Genomic DNA, 13,639 nt, shown 5'->3' with positions numbered 1-13,639 from the left:
TTGTGCTGTGGAAGGAAGGAATGCTGTATAGACGCTTCTGTCCCTTTTTGTTCAAAAGCTTTATCAGCAGCACAAACACTCTGATGTTCTCTAAGATGGTTGACGTGGTTACATGCCTTCCCACATTCCTTACACTCAAAAGGACTTCTCACCAGTGTGAATTTTCTGATGCTGTGTAAGTTGATGGCCATGACTAAAGGCCTTCCCACACTCTTTACATTCATAGGGTTTTTCCCCTGTATGAATCCTCTCATGTTTAACGAGGCTTGACCCATAGATGAAGGCCTTCCCACACTCCTTACACTTGTAAGGCGTCTCACCCGTGTGGATTCTCTCGTGCTGGGTGAGGTGGTAGCCACAATTAAAGGCCTTCCCACATTCTGTGCATTTATATGGCTTCTCACCAGTATGAATTCTCTCATGTTTAACAAGGCTCGAACCCCAGCGAAAGGCCTTCCCACACTCCTTACATTCGTGAGGTTTCTCACCAGTGTGGATTTTCTGATGCTGGGTGAGATAATTGACTCGAGTGAAGGCCTTCCCACATTCCTGGCATTCGTAGGGCTTCTCACCAGTATGAATTCTCTTATGCTGAACGAGGCTCGAGCCACAGATAAAGGCCTTCCCACAGTCCTTACATTCATAGGGTTTTTCACCACTATGAATTCTCTTGTGCTGAATTAGTTTATACACACGGCTAAAGGTCTTGCCGCAGTCTTTGCATTCATAGTCTTTCTCCCCAGTGTGAAATCTCTGGTGCTGAGTGAGCTCGTCACCACGTCTAAAGGCTTTCCCGCAGTCCTTACATTCATAGGGTTTCTCTCCCGTATGGATTCTCTTATGAATGACGAGGCTTGAACCCCATCTAAAGGCCTTCCCACAGTCCTTACATTCATAGGGTTTCTCACCAGTGTGGATTTTCTGATGCTGAGTGAGCTGATTACCCCAACGAAAGGCCTTTTTACATTCCTTACATTCATAGGGTTTCTCACCCGTGTGAATTTTCTGATGCTGACTGAGCTGGTAGCCACGACTAAAGGCCTTCCCACATTCCTTACATTCATAGGAATTCTCCCTAGTATGAAGTCTCTGATGTGGTCTAACAGAGGCATTTTCTCTACAAGTAGGCGCTTTCTCACAGTTGATTATCATCTGATTGAAACAGCCCTCTTGAGGGCCCCGTGGTCCTTCACACTCACCTTCACACATCCAGTCAAGGCCAAGGGATTTACTTTTTCCATTTGAGTTCCATTTGGATAAATTTATTTCATAAAGGCCCTTTTCTGTAGGAAAACTCTTGGTCCCATATGGTGACTCTAAATCTGGAAAAAATTAACAGTTTGTTTCATTTTAAGGAAAATTAAAACGCAAACGAATCGAACCACAAACCAAAAACTTCTCTGACAGAAATAAAACTTCTCTAGGAGAACAAACACGAGTCACCTAGGGCTCTCATTAAATGTACGGTTCCACTGTACTTGATGAGGAAACATCGCAGACGCTCCTGCTGAAGTCAGACAAGGAAGAGGAACCGCCTCTTAGTCCTCCTAGTTCCTATCAGCTGCCATAATTAAGCAAAAAGCCATCAGAGGGGCAGATCTCAAAAACAGAACACAGTGTGCGGATGATGTGATGACGTACCTGGACAAACCCAGGAAAATCAAACATAGAACTAATGCGAAAAACAAGAAAATAACCTGGGAATAAAACCAATATTCTGAAGTTAATGTAACTGTCAGTCACATAACGAAAACGATTCTGGACAAAAAGACCCACCATCAAAGACAATAAAAGGGACACGGTAGGAGTAACTGCGAGAAACATGGTCAACGCCTGTGAGGGAATGTTTTGGGGGATCTGACCATCAATGGGGACGCTAACTCCACCAGGCTGCAAAACCCAGAACGTGCTTAAGTGCATGACTTCATAATAGTGCCAGAAAGCGTCAGATGATCAGCTTTGGAGCATGCGAGCCAACCAGCCCTTTATCATAAGAACTAACAGTTTTTCCTTTAAAAACAACGTTTTTATCCGTTACGAACAGTGTCACTACAAAACCAAGTAGCAGATATAGCACAGTTCCCTGTAAGAACTGGGAGCGCAAACAAAGAAAGCAGTAACAGAAGGTCGCATGGTGCATGCCCGCTGAGCTGTGGGCCCATGCACTGGGTGTCAGTGAGGGCTAACCGCACAGGAAGAACCATACTGGATGATGTCCTGTGACGTCAGAACGTAACAGCATCCAGGAAGGAGCATTAGTAAACGTTAGAGCAAAGGAAAAAAGCACTCAAAGCTAGGATACCAACCACCTCGCAGGAGCTACGAAGGGCACGGGGGCATGTGGTCTGCACCCCTGCTACTCAAGGCGTGGTCTATGGACCAGCAGCATCAGCAACATGGGAAGCAGGAGTAAGCGAGAAGCAAACCAGTAAGAGGGGAATGGGATGAAGATCAGGTTCATGGTGGTGACTTCTTCCCCAGAGCCATCTGTGGCCTCCATAGGGAGCTTTCCAAATGCCTCAGGGGTACACCCGTTCCTGCCTCGCCGAGCTGTTTACTGCAGCGATGGCTTGTCCCAACCAGCCCAGCTGTCATTCTCCTCGGCACTGTGCTCCCTCTCAGCCATCAAGGCTCTTTCCCTTGTTCCCTAACACAGCAAGTCACATCTGGCTTAGAAATGAAAGGTCCTGCTTTCACAAAAAGAAATGTTACACGGTGTAGAATTTAAGAAAAACATTATACGCTCAAAAGTTCTTTGGAGGAACGCCGGGTAGCTCAGAGGGTTAAGCATCTGCCTTTGGCTCAGGCTGTGATCTCCAGATCTTGGGATCAAGTCCTGCCTCTGGGGCTCTCTGCTCAGCGGGGAGCCTGCCTCTCCCTCTGCCTGCCACTCCCCCCGGCCCTGACTCATGCTCTCTCTCTCTCAAATGAATAAATGAAATCTTTTTTTTTTTTTTAAAGATTTTATTTATTTGACAGACAGAGATCACAAGTAGGCAGAGAGGCAGGCAGAGAGATAGGAGGAAGCAGGCTCCCTGCTGAGCAGAGAGCCCGATGTGGGGCTCGATCCCAGGACCCTGGGATCATGACCTGAGCCTAAGGCAGAGGCTTTAACCCACTGAGCCACCCAGGCGCCCCGAATAAATGAAATCTTAAAAACAAAACAAAACAAAACAAAACAAAAAACACAAAAAAACCTTTGATGGAGACTTAGGAATTTATGTCACGCTGAAAGTCAAAATGATGAGAATGCAGAAAAGAGAAGGGATTAAAGAACAGGCAACCAGAGAGGAAAGGTCTTACTTCAACTTCCGAGGGTCTTACCTGGGGAGGCAGTACAAGAGGGGGAGGTGACAGTGTGCGTTCTTGGTACGGCCTCCCCTGTCTGGTCAAGTCATTGCGTGCCTGAGTAAACACCCACAAGGTCGACACAGCAATCGTGCCTACCTCACAAACTCGTGGGACTGAGGCCAAGTGTAGCAATCAGCCGTGACTACTACGGCTGTTACCTCTCTCATAGAAAAACAAGACATAGCCTGAGATGTTTACAAGACGTTTCCTCCAACGTGTAACTCAGAATTCAGGAATCGTTAACTTTCCGCCTCACTTCAGGTACAAAGCACAGCTCCTGGAAAATGCCACTTTGCTCCACTTCCAACACAGAGGCTGGCTTACTAGAGGAAGTCAAGTTCCCTGAGGTGGCTGCCCAGAGTGCTGCAGGCCACCAGCAGCAGTCTGGGCATGAACACACCATCATGGTGTGCAGCTCAACTCTCTGAAGATGGTTGCGAAATAAACAGCCCAGAACTGGAATTCACCCTCTGGTCACTGAGGAGGAGAGGGGCTTAGAGGAAGGGCCTGGCCAAGGTGGGAAGAGGGTGAGGAGATGGAGGTGCACGACGCCCATTTTAGATGAGACATGGCTCAAGACACCTCTTGAGAAGAGGAAGAAATTCAACTCATTTCTTGGAAGTCAGTCCTGACACTCCCAGTGGAGGGAGTGGACATTCCAACGGACAGGCAACTCACCCAGGGAGACCAGGTTACTGTAGTTCTCCAACATCACATCCCAGTACAGGTCCCTCTGCGAGGAGTCCAGGCACGCCCACTCCTCCTGAGAGAAGTTGATGGCTACGTCTGAGAATGTCACCAAACCCTGAAAACACAAACCCACACGTCCCTGAGGAGAAGGACAGCACAGAAAGGGCTCTGCTCTGGGTTGGGCTGGACACAGCAGCAGACCACAGGCCTGTGAGGTACATAGGGCACAGTGGGGACTGGGACAGAGCAGAGCCCTTAATGCTCCCAAAGAGCCCGCTGCTGCAGAGAAACCCCACACCCTGCACAACACCTCATCACCCCAAGCCATCAGGAGGCACAAAACTATCCTGGACTGCTCCTGTTCACAAGCACGGCGCCCGCTATGGGCCTGCCTCGTCACATCTCGGCAAGCGTGAACGTCTGCGGCACCCTTTCCACCCTCCCAGGGAAGGAAAAGGCCTAGGCTTTTGTTTCTGAAGTGTGAAGTGAGAGCTTTTATTTTTGAAACGAGGGTTTATGTGTCTGAATATTCTCAGCCTCAAGGTCATCATTTTGCCAAGGTTTTAAGCATTCTTCCTATGTGATGACAAAAGCATTTTCTTACTCCATCGCAGGGATGGACTGGAATTAATTCTTACAGTTGCACACTTAGGTATAACCAAACATCTAAGGTTTCCCCCAATTCTGGGGGTATACGATTACCTGCGACTTCTGCACTGGGTGGCTGGCCTTCTTACCCATGACAACCCACCACCCCGGGCTTTTCTCTGCTCCTGATTTAGGGGACTGCTGTCAGACGCTGTGGACGCTCGCCGGTGTGGAGGGTGTGCTCAACAGGCGCCCTTCATATCCCCTGGTAACCTCTCGGCGCTCGGGCCCCAATTACAGCCCTAGCCAGTCCCAAAAGCCTCACGGAGCTCCAGCTCTCACCACCACTGACCCGGAGAGCAGCCAACGTGAACTTTCCCTCCCCGCCGCCGGGGAAAAACGCCGGTGGAGAACGGGAGGGAGTTTCAGTTTTTGCAGGGGGTCAAACGGGACCAGCATCTGCAACCACACCCATGACTTGTATTTCTCTCAAGGGACTCTCCTCCCCTCCTGTTCCCGCATTACTCTTGATGGCAAGGTGAGCACAGAGGAGACATGGAATGCCCAGCTCGGGGGTGAAGTGAGCATTAGCCACACAGGTGGGCAGGGGCTATACGGCACTGCCGTTCACCAGAATAGGAAGAACCCGGCAGTGGGTCATTACGTGGGCCTCAGTTGGCCAGGAGGCTTCAGGATAATTCACAAGAACAGCCACGGGACCTAAATACATTTTAAGAAGTAAAGAAATATATACTTACGTGTGCCATAGTTTTAGAATCAACTGATCTGTCCTCTTGGGGTTTCTTTTATCAAAGACACAAAATCCAGAGAAGCCAGAGATAGACGAGAAAAAAACAGGCATTAAAATAAGTGCACCTTGATCCCCAAATGACTTAATACGAGCTTATTGGTCCTCCATCTTTGCTTCCAAGCCCCCCGACCCCGGCTGTTTCCTCCCCCACAAGACACAAGGCACACACATCAACATGATGAATCCAGACAGGATGAAGAAGGATGTGGACGAAATGGAAAAATAACCTTCCTGAAGCCCTATAAAACCCAGCTGCGCACACAGAAGAGTTTTTCTTTGTTTTTGCCTTGAAGTCATACCTACTTTCATCTGTTGTTTCTCAATGTAACTTAAAAATAATTTTTTTTTGAAGTTCGCTCTACTGCCCACATGGGGCTTGAACTCATGACCCTAAGATTGAGAGTTGCATTCTCCACCGAATGAGCCAGCCAGGCACCCCTCAACATAGTTATTTTACCTGAACTATGCTGACACACGATGTTAGTGTCTGTGTGGAACACGGCGATTCCACAAATCTGTACGTTATACTGTACATGCCACAGGTGTAGCTGCCTCCTGTCACCGCACATCACCATGGACTGTGTTCCCTATGCGGTGACTTCCCTCCCCAGGACTCACTCCATAACTGGAAGCCTGGGCCTCCCGCTCCCCTTCACCCATTTTGGCCCCCCGCCCTCTGGAAACTATGTTTATCTGTTTTCTGGATTTATGGGTTTGTTTCTATTTTCGTTTGTTCGTATGATTTATTATGTAGATGCCACGTATAAGTGAAGTCACATGGTTTTTACCTTTTCTCTTTTCACTGAGCATCATACTCTCTAGGTGCATCCATCTTGTTGCCAATGGCAAGATCTCATTCCTTTTTGTTTTTTGTCCCCTACTTCTAAGAGGTAATCTACATTATACCTGATAGGAAGGTCTTGGTTTGGGGTGCAGCTGGCCATCCCCGACCAGTCATAGGTCGGGAACTGACTACACCAAGAAGACCCACCAGGAGATTCAGAGTGGTGCTTTGGGACATGCGGTATCAACTGACCTGGGAATTGAGATTAACATGTAGACGAGTCACCCACGTCTGGATGATCGATCAGTGACTGTGCCTAAGTGCTGAAGGCCCAGTGGAAACTCTGGGTCGTGAAGCTCAGTGACCTTCCTTGGTTGGCAATCCTCTATGCATACTGTCCTACATCGATGCCGACAGAGCACCCAGTCCCAACTCCAGCAGGAGAGCACACTGGAAGCTCCATGCTGGGGACACTCCAGGACTTGAGCTTATGGGCTTGTTGAATCTACATCCTCTCCCTGATTTTACTGGGAACTCTGAGTAGAACGGCTCTCAAGGGAGTTCTAGGAATCCTTCTAGTCCTGAGAGAGATATAGAACAGAAACAGAGAAACAGCAAGAAAAGGCCTGGGAAGGTCACGATCCCTTGTGCAGAAAGAGTAATGAGCAGGAACTGCTTGCGAGACTGGCCCATGACTGGACCTCCAGAGGGTCCCCACGGTTCCCTGACTGACAGGAGTGGCTCATGGCTCTTCAGCGGTTTGTATAAATGATGTAGTTTATCCTGCTGAGCCCGTGCTTTCCTCTGGGAGTCTGGAACTTTGGTATGTGCCAGGGAGAGGGTCCTCTGTGACTGATAAAAACCCTGGCCTTCCCTGCCCACATGAGCTTCCCCATTGGACAAGGCTTCGTCCATGTTGCTGTAACTTGCTGCTGGAGTGATTAAGCTATGTGCCTGCACTGGAAGAGCGCTCTGAGAAGCACGTGCCTGGTTTCCTTCCGATGTCATCTGTCCCACGCACCTGTCCCTCTGCTGATGGTGCTGTGTATCCTTTCATTGTATAAATCCTGGCCTTGGATAGGACTACATGTTGAATCCTGTGAGTCCACCCAGAGAACCCCAGAACCTGGTGGTGGTCCTGGTGACACCTGGACATACCCTTTGACCTTGATTTTCTTCTTTTTAAGTACACCTCACTGGGTGTCTCAGAGGAGCATGGCACTGGCCTGACATGTGTATGTGTGTGCGTTTCTTTTTAATTCATGAAATGACAGATTCTCAGAGAAACTTCTTTTTAAACAGTTTCCCTCTGAGATATCTTTGCATTATTTTACTCAGAACTTTTGTTTCCCTTCGCTTCCTAACACCTAAAGCAACTCTTTGATGTCTACCTACACCCACATATGTCAGGGCGCTGATTGGAAAAATGACTAAGATTCCGAAGGACGTCCTGTACGTACTGACGGCTATCTGGGTGGGAGGCTGAACTTGACTTCTGAGCTTGCTCCCTCCTCCAGCTATGGTGTCCCATGGAACCCTAAACTATGGGACCCTGTTAGGCTTCACTTGGTATCAATGTCATTAGAGAAAACATGTAAGGTGTAAAACTTAGCAAACAAATTCTACTGTACTCCACACAGAGCCCATGTGTTCAGAATGATCCTGTCATGACCTGACAAGAGAATGAAGTCCCCTTCCTGGCACCTCTCACGGCACTGTCACCTAGAAGTCTCCACAGGGCGTGACCACAGGCCGCCCTGGGCTTCCATTCCGTTTCCCCTTCCAGCTGGCTCATAAGCAATGGGCAGGAAACAACGTCCTCTCAGTCACCTGCTGTTCTAAGCACTGCTATCGTATTGTAGGCACTTAACAAGGGTATGGCTCTGCTGCAGCATTCTACTTTCTGGACTTATCTCTCGGAAATAGGTAGAGTAGTGCACAAATGTATGTCTCAGAATGTTCAAGGGCTAGGTTCCAAAAAACTTTCTGAACTAAGTGTAGATTCATGTGCAGCTGTAAGCAATAATACCGTGGGATCCTGCACTCTTCTCCCGACTGACCTCAATGGTAATGCATCACAAATACATAGTACGATGTAAGGACAAGGACATTGATACTGATGTCATCCACCAATTTTATTCAGATTTTCCAGAGAATCATTTTAAAAAATGAAAAAAAAAAAAGCAGGAATATCTCATAAAAAATAGATTAAATAAATTATGTCTGCTATAATTGCATCTAATGTGCTTACTAATAATGATACTGACTTATACTATTTGAGAAAGAAATTTAAGCTGAAGTACTAAGTGAAGAAGGTAGGTTTAATAATGTATGCATAATTTGGGAGGAGAGCTCTTGGTGAAAGTAAGAATAAGGCTCTGTGGTCTGACTTTCAGGACGTGAATCTGAGCTCTGACCATTACTAACCTCACACTGTCTCTTCCCCACGGAAGACTGGGGTAGAAACAGCACCTGCCAGGTAAGACTGCATCGAGCTTTTAGGAAGATAATCTACATAAAACACAGTAATATCAACAGTTACTTAATACAATTTAGCAGTTATGATTGAAAATCAGTAAATTCCACAACCCTTAATCTGATTTTATAGAAAAAACTCAAGCCCGCCTTCTCCTTTCTTCTTATGCTAAAACATGCGCTCACAACTGCGGCCTCTATAATTCACACTAACTCAAAACTTTCAGAGCCTCTTAAAAACGAAGTTCTTTAACATTAGCAAAAAAAGAAGAGTCTAAGACATATAAGGAGAAAATGTCCCCTCTCCAGCAGCAGAGAGGGACAGACATGCTTCTGCATGGAAAATCCAGCTCAAAGAATGTAAACTGAGGGGCGCCTGGGTGGCTCAGTCTTAAGTGTCCAACCCTTGGTTCTGGCTCAGGTCATGATGTCAGGGTTGTGAGACCGAGCCCCCCAACAGGCTCCGTGCTGGGCGTGGAGTCTGCCTGAGACACTCCCTGGGCTCCTCCCCTGCTCACACTCTCTGTCTAAAATAAATAAAACAAAACAAACTGAGGAGATGCCACTGAGAACACTAGCAAGCGGCCAGATCTTTTATTCCAAGTGATATGGAAGATTTCTGTGAACACTTTAATTTAAAAAAAATAAACACTCTCTAAACCCAATATGGGGTTTGAACCCATGACTCTAAGAGTCGCATGTTCCACTGACTGAGCCAACCGGGTGCCTCTGCTTACATGAACGTTTTAAACTACTGTCCTCTTACGTTTTTCTCATATACCCGCCCATGGAAATGTTACATGCAGTTTGTATTTGTAGTAAGTCAGTGACTCCTGTCATGCTCTGTGAAAGAAAAATTAAAATCCTAGAAAATCAAATTGTGAAAGCCTGTCTTTACTGATCATGTGTTCGTGGCATGAGTTTCAAATGACGTCTTGCTAATCCTTTAAGGTGTAAATGTGTGAGAGGTTTTTGGAAAGTAAGACGCGGACCACTGGCACACCGCTCTCCTCTCCACATGCACACAGGTATCGTGTCACCTGCAGCTGAGTTGGACTCCTCTATAAACCAAGATTTGGAGACTGTTTGGCTCAATTATGTATCAGCAGGATCCAATGCTCTGGAGACATATATGTACACACCTATGCATGAGGGGGGAGGGCTGGAAACACACAAACACACATACCAAAATATTAACAGCAATTATCCCTGGATGGTACAGCTATGGGTAATTTCGAGTTTCTTTTTTACGAAGTCCTTAGGAAACAACCTTTTGCTGCAGGCCTGTATTAATTCCATGATAAGAAACAGGATTTAAGGGGCGCCTGGGTGGCTCAGTGGGTTAAGCCGCTGCCTTCGGCTCAGGTCATGATCCCAGGGTCCTGGGATCGAGCCCCGCATCGGGCTCTCTGCTCTGCAGGGAGCCTGCTTCCCCCTCTCTCTCTGCCTGCTGCTCTACTTGTGATCTCTCTCTCTCTCTGTGTCAAATAAATAAATAAAAAAAAAAAGAAACAGGATTTAAGATAGTCCCCAATTTAAAACAAATCAACAAAGAAAAAAGCCACAGTTATGGGGAGTGGGTATATTGTGGTCATGAGGGTACCTGTGCGTGGATAGGCCTGTCTCCCCAACATGTCCATGTCCTAACCCTGGAGCTTGTGAACACATTACATTACATGGCAAAGGGGATTTAAGTTGCCTTGGACTCGGGCTGCTGGTCAGCTGACCTCAAGACAGGGACATAGCCCGAATTACACCAGGTAGGCCCAACATAATTGCAGGGGTCCTTACAAGCGAATGAACAGGAGAGAAGAAAGAAAGATGTGACCACCGAGGCAGGGTCAGGATCAGCGTGACTAGGCTCTAGTCTAGACACGGCTTCTGAAACATGCAGCTGTCCCCTGGGGAGACCTGGTCTTTGAAAAAAATGGGAGTAGCTTCATAGTAGAGAAAACTGACAAATGACCTCAGCCAGATAACCAAGCACACACTCCAAAATCATAAATCATGCGGACGGTTTGTCTTCCTGCCACAACATGACCAAAGTAGTGATCTCCCACCCCCAAAACGAAAAGCCCAGGCCAATCACGAAAAAAGCATCAGGTTCCAAGACAGGGACATCCTACCAAACACCTGTACCTCTTAAAACCTTCAAGGTCGTCAGAAACAAGGGAAGTCTGAGAAACTGTCACAGCCAAGAGGAGCTTAAGGACACATGACAACGAAATGTAATGTGATCTCTGGGATGGCATCCTGGAACACATGAAGAATGTTACGTAAAAACTAAGGAAAATCCAGGGGCGCCTGGGTGGCTCAGTGGTTTAAGCTGCTGCCTTCAGCTCAGGTCATGATCTCGGGGTCCTGGGATCGAGTCCCGCATCGGGCTCTCTGCTTGGCGGGGAGCCTGCTTCCTCCTCTCTCTCTCTCTCTCTCTGCCTGCCTCTCTCCCTACTTGTGATCTCTGTCAAATAAATAAATAAAATCTTAAAAAAAAAAAAAAAATTAAGGAAATCCAGGGGCGCCTGGGTGGCTCAGTGGGTTAAGCCGCTGCCTTCGGCTCAGGTCATGATCTCAGGGTCCTGGGATCGAGTGCCGCATCAGGCTCTCCGCTCAGCGGGGAGCCTGCTTCCCTCTCTCTCTCTCTGCCTGCCTCTGTCTACTTGTGATCTCTCCGTCAAAAAAATAAATAAAATCTTAAAAAAAAAAAAAAACTAAGGAAATCTGAATAAAGCGCGGACTTCAGTTAACGTATCAGAACTGGCTCACCAATTTTAACTACTATCCCATACTAATGTAAGTTGTTAACAACAGGACAGTAGGTACAGGGTACCGGGGAATTCTCCCTACCAACTTTGCAATTTTTTCCACAAATCTAAAACCACCGTAAAAATTAACAAGATCAATTGAGTAAGAAGAATAGGGAACCATACGTAGCCTACAAAGCATGAACTATTCGATAGGTGACCTTTCAGAGAGAAAGCCTGCCAAGCCCTGCTCTAAGTCCCAGAACTCACACTCAATATCAAGCCACATTGCTTCTCGCAGTTCATACAAAGATGCAACTGAAACAGACTGAAGCTGTCAGACTTCCAACAAGATGTGGACAATACAACAAATTTCTATTTACTGATCACTGAAAAAAAATTTCCCTGCCTTTGATGATAAAGACCTTTGTTCAAACCCCGTTTTTATTTATTTACTTATTAAAATAATGGCTCAATTCATTCAAATTTTATTTCATTTTATTTTTTTAAAGTTTAAGTAGGCTCCCCAGCAAACGTGGGGCTGGAACTCTCCACCCCCCGATCAGGAGCTCCACGCTCCCCTGTTTGCTCAGGCAGCACATTTCCTAAGAGTTGCACACTCTTCCCACTGGGTCAGACAGGCGCCCCTCAAACCCCACTTTTAAAAGCATCACCAAGGGGGCGCCTGGGTGGCTCAGTGGATTGAGCCGCTGCCTTCGGCTCGGGTCATGATCTCAGGGTCCTGGGATCGAGCCCCGCATTGGGCTCTCTGCTCCGCGGGGAGCCTGCTTCCTCCTCTCTCTCTGCCTGCCTTTCTGCCTACTTGTGATCTCTCTCTCCGTCAAATAAATGAATAAAATCTTTAAAAAAAAAATAAAATAAAAGCATCACCAAGCTGGAAACTTTGTTATTTAGTGGCCACAATAATCAAACCCTCTCTGTTCTCACTGTGCTCTGACAGTCAGGCCTGTAGGAAAGACAGAATCCCACCTTAAAACAAGTATCTTCCTGACCAAACCACAGGCTAAAATCAAGCACAATGCGAACCTCCCCGCCCTGTCCTGTTCTGTGCATACACCTGCAAGGCGCCATCACGCCTCTCGGCAAAGAATTCATGGGGGGGCGGGGGCATTTCAGGCCAGGGAAAGCAAATATTCCAAAGTCCTCCCAACACTAGACATCTACCGAACGAAAAGGTAACTCATCTGAACCTTGACTTTAAGACGCGTTTCGAGTCGTCTTCCCCCTCAGGGTGCTTGTTCCGGAGGACGGCTGGCCTGGGGGGAAAGAGAAGGAGATACTAGGGCCTTTCTGGAGCACACGTGGGATCAGAAAGCTCCGTCCAGGCCCACACATCCTAACTCAAACCGGTCGCAAACAAGGGGGAACTGCGATCTGGTATCTCAGGGTATCTCAGAGCTTTCTGGGGACCAGGCCGCAGTAAGAGGGGTTCTGAGGTATGCAGCAGCCCCCTGCCCGCATCTCCCCGTTCCCTCCTGCTACGCAGGGAGCTAGGAGAGCGCTGCTCGTCCTCAGTCATCTCAGCCCTGTGCTTGCGCCCTTCCTGTTGGTCACTATCCGCGGGGCGCGGGCTCTCCCCTCCCTCCGAGGCCACTGTCCCTGCGTTGGCCTGCGAGGCCAGAAAATGAAGTCGGACCTCAGAGCTGCAGGCTGCACGGTCCCCCCGCCCGGGCCGGTCCCCCAATCGGTCCCGCGGCCACCCCCGCGGCGGCGCAGGGGTCCCTCCCACCCGCGCGCAGTCGCTGCCGGGCAGCGCCGCCCCGCCCCCACATACTCCCCGAAGTGCGTCACAGCCACGGAGCCGGGGACTGTCCCCTCCCCGGGGTCCCTGGGCCCCAACACCCCCGCACTCCTCTCCCGGGCGGCGGGCCCGGGCTCCGCGTCCTGCCTCCTCTCCCGGGGCGCCCTCCTGGCCGCCCTTTCCCGCCACAGCGCGCATGGCTTCCCTCCCAGGAGGCCAGCCACTCACCTCTCGGGACCCCACGACCCACGTCGTCGGGAGGGGGCGCAAGGCTGGATATCAACTTGGGACCGCGGCCACGGGATGCTGAACCCAGACAATCCTCCGCGCAGTAGACCTCTCCCAGCAGGCACCTTGGGGCGCTCCGACTCTGGGGAGGGAGCGGCGCAGGGGTCCCTGGGAAATGTAGTCCAGCAGGCCGGGAATAAACGGAG

The 13,639-nt window shown here is 48.6% G+C and overlaps 1 protein-coding gene across 1 annotated transcript; it reads right to left on the bottom strand.

Annotated features, from left to right (window-relative positions):
* ZNF331 (zinc finger protein 331) lies at window positions 1–13,630 on the bottom strand. The gene is made up of 5 exons (XM_045987956.1): window positions 13,434–13,630; window positions 12,655–12,720; window positions 5,388–5,432; window positions 4,030–4,156; window positions 1–1,322 (listed from the first exon to the last, which is right to left on the bottom strand). The coding sequence occupies exons 3-5, from the start codon at window positions 5,394–5,396 to the stop codon at window positions 136–138; spliced, it is 1,323 nt and encodes a 440-aa protein (XP_045843912.1). The 5' UTR covers window positions 5,397–5,432; window positions 12,655–12,720; window positions 13,434–13,630; the 3' UTR covers window positions 1–135.
* Window positions 13,631–13,639: the final 9 nt, after the last annotated feature.

The sequence above is a fragment of the Meles meles genome, chromosome 19, assembly GCF_922984935.1.
Source record: "Meles meles chromosome 19, mMelMel3.1 paternal haplotype, whole genome shotgun sequence".
NCBI classification, from domain to species: domain Eukaryota; kingdom Metazoa; phylum Chordata; class Mammalia; order Carnivora; family Mustelidae; genus Meles; species Meles meles.
Note: the sequence above shows the minus strand (reverse complement) of the source record. Positions and strands in the feature narration are given on the sequence as shown.

Bases quoted from the DNA above. Each gene is read 5' to 3' on its own strand.
- ZNF331 (XM_045987956.1), bottom strand. The intron at 1,323-4,029 runs GTGAGTTGCCTG...AATTTTTTCCAG, and splicing joins CAGTAACCTGGTCTCCCTGG to ATTTAGAGTCACCATATGGG.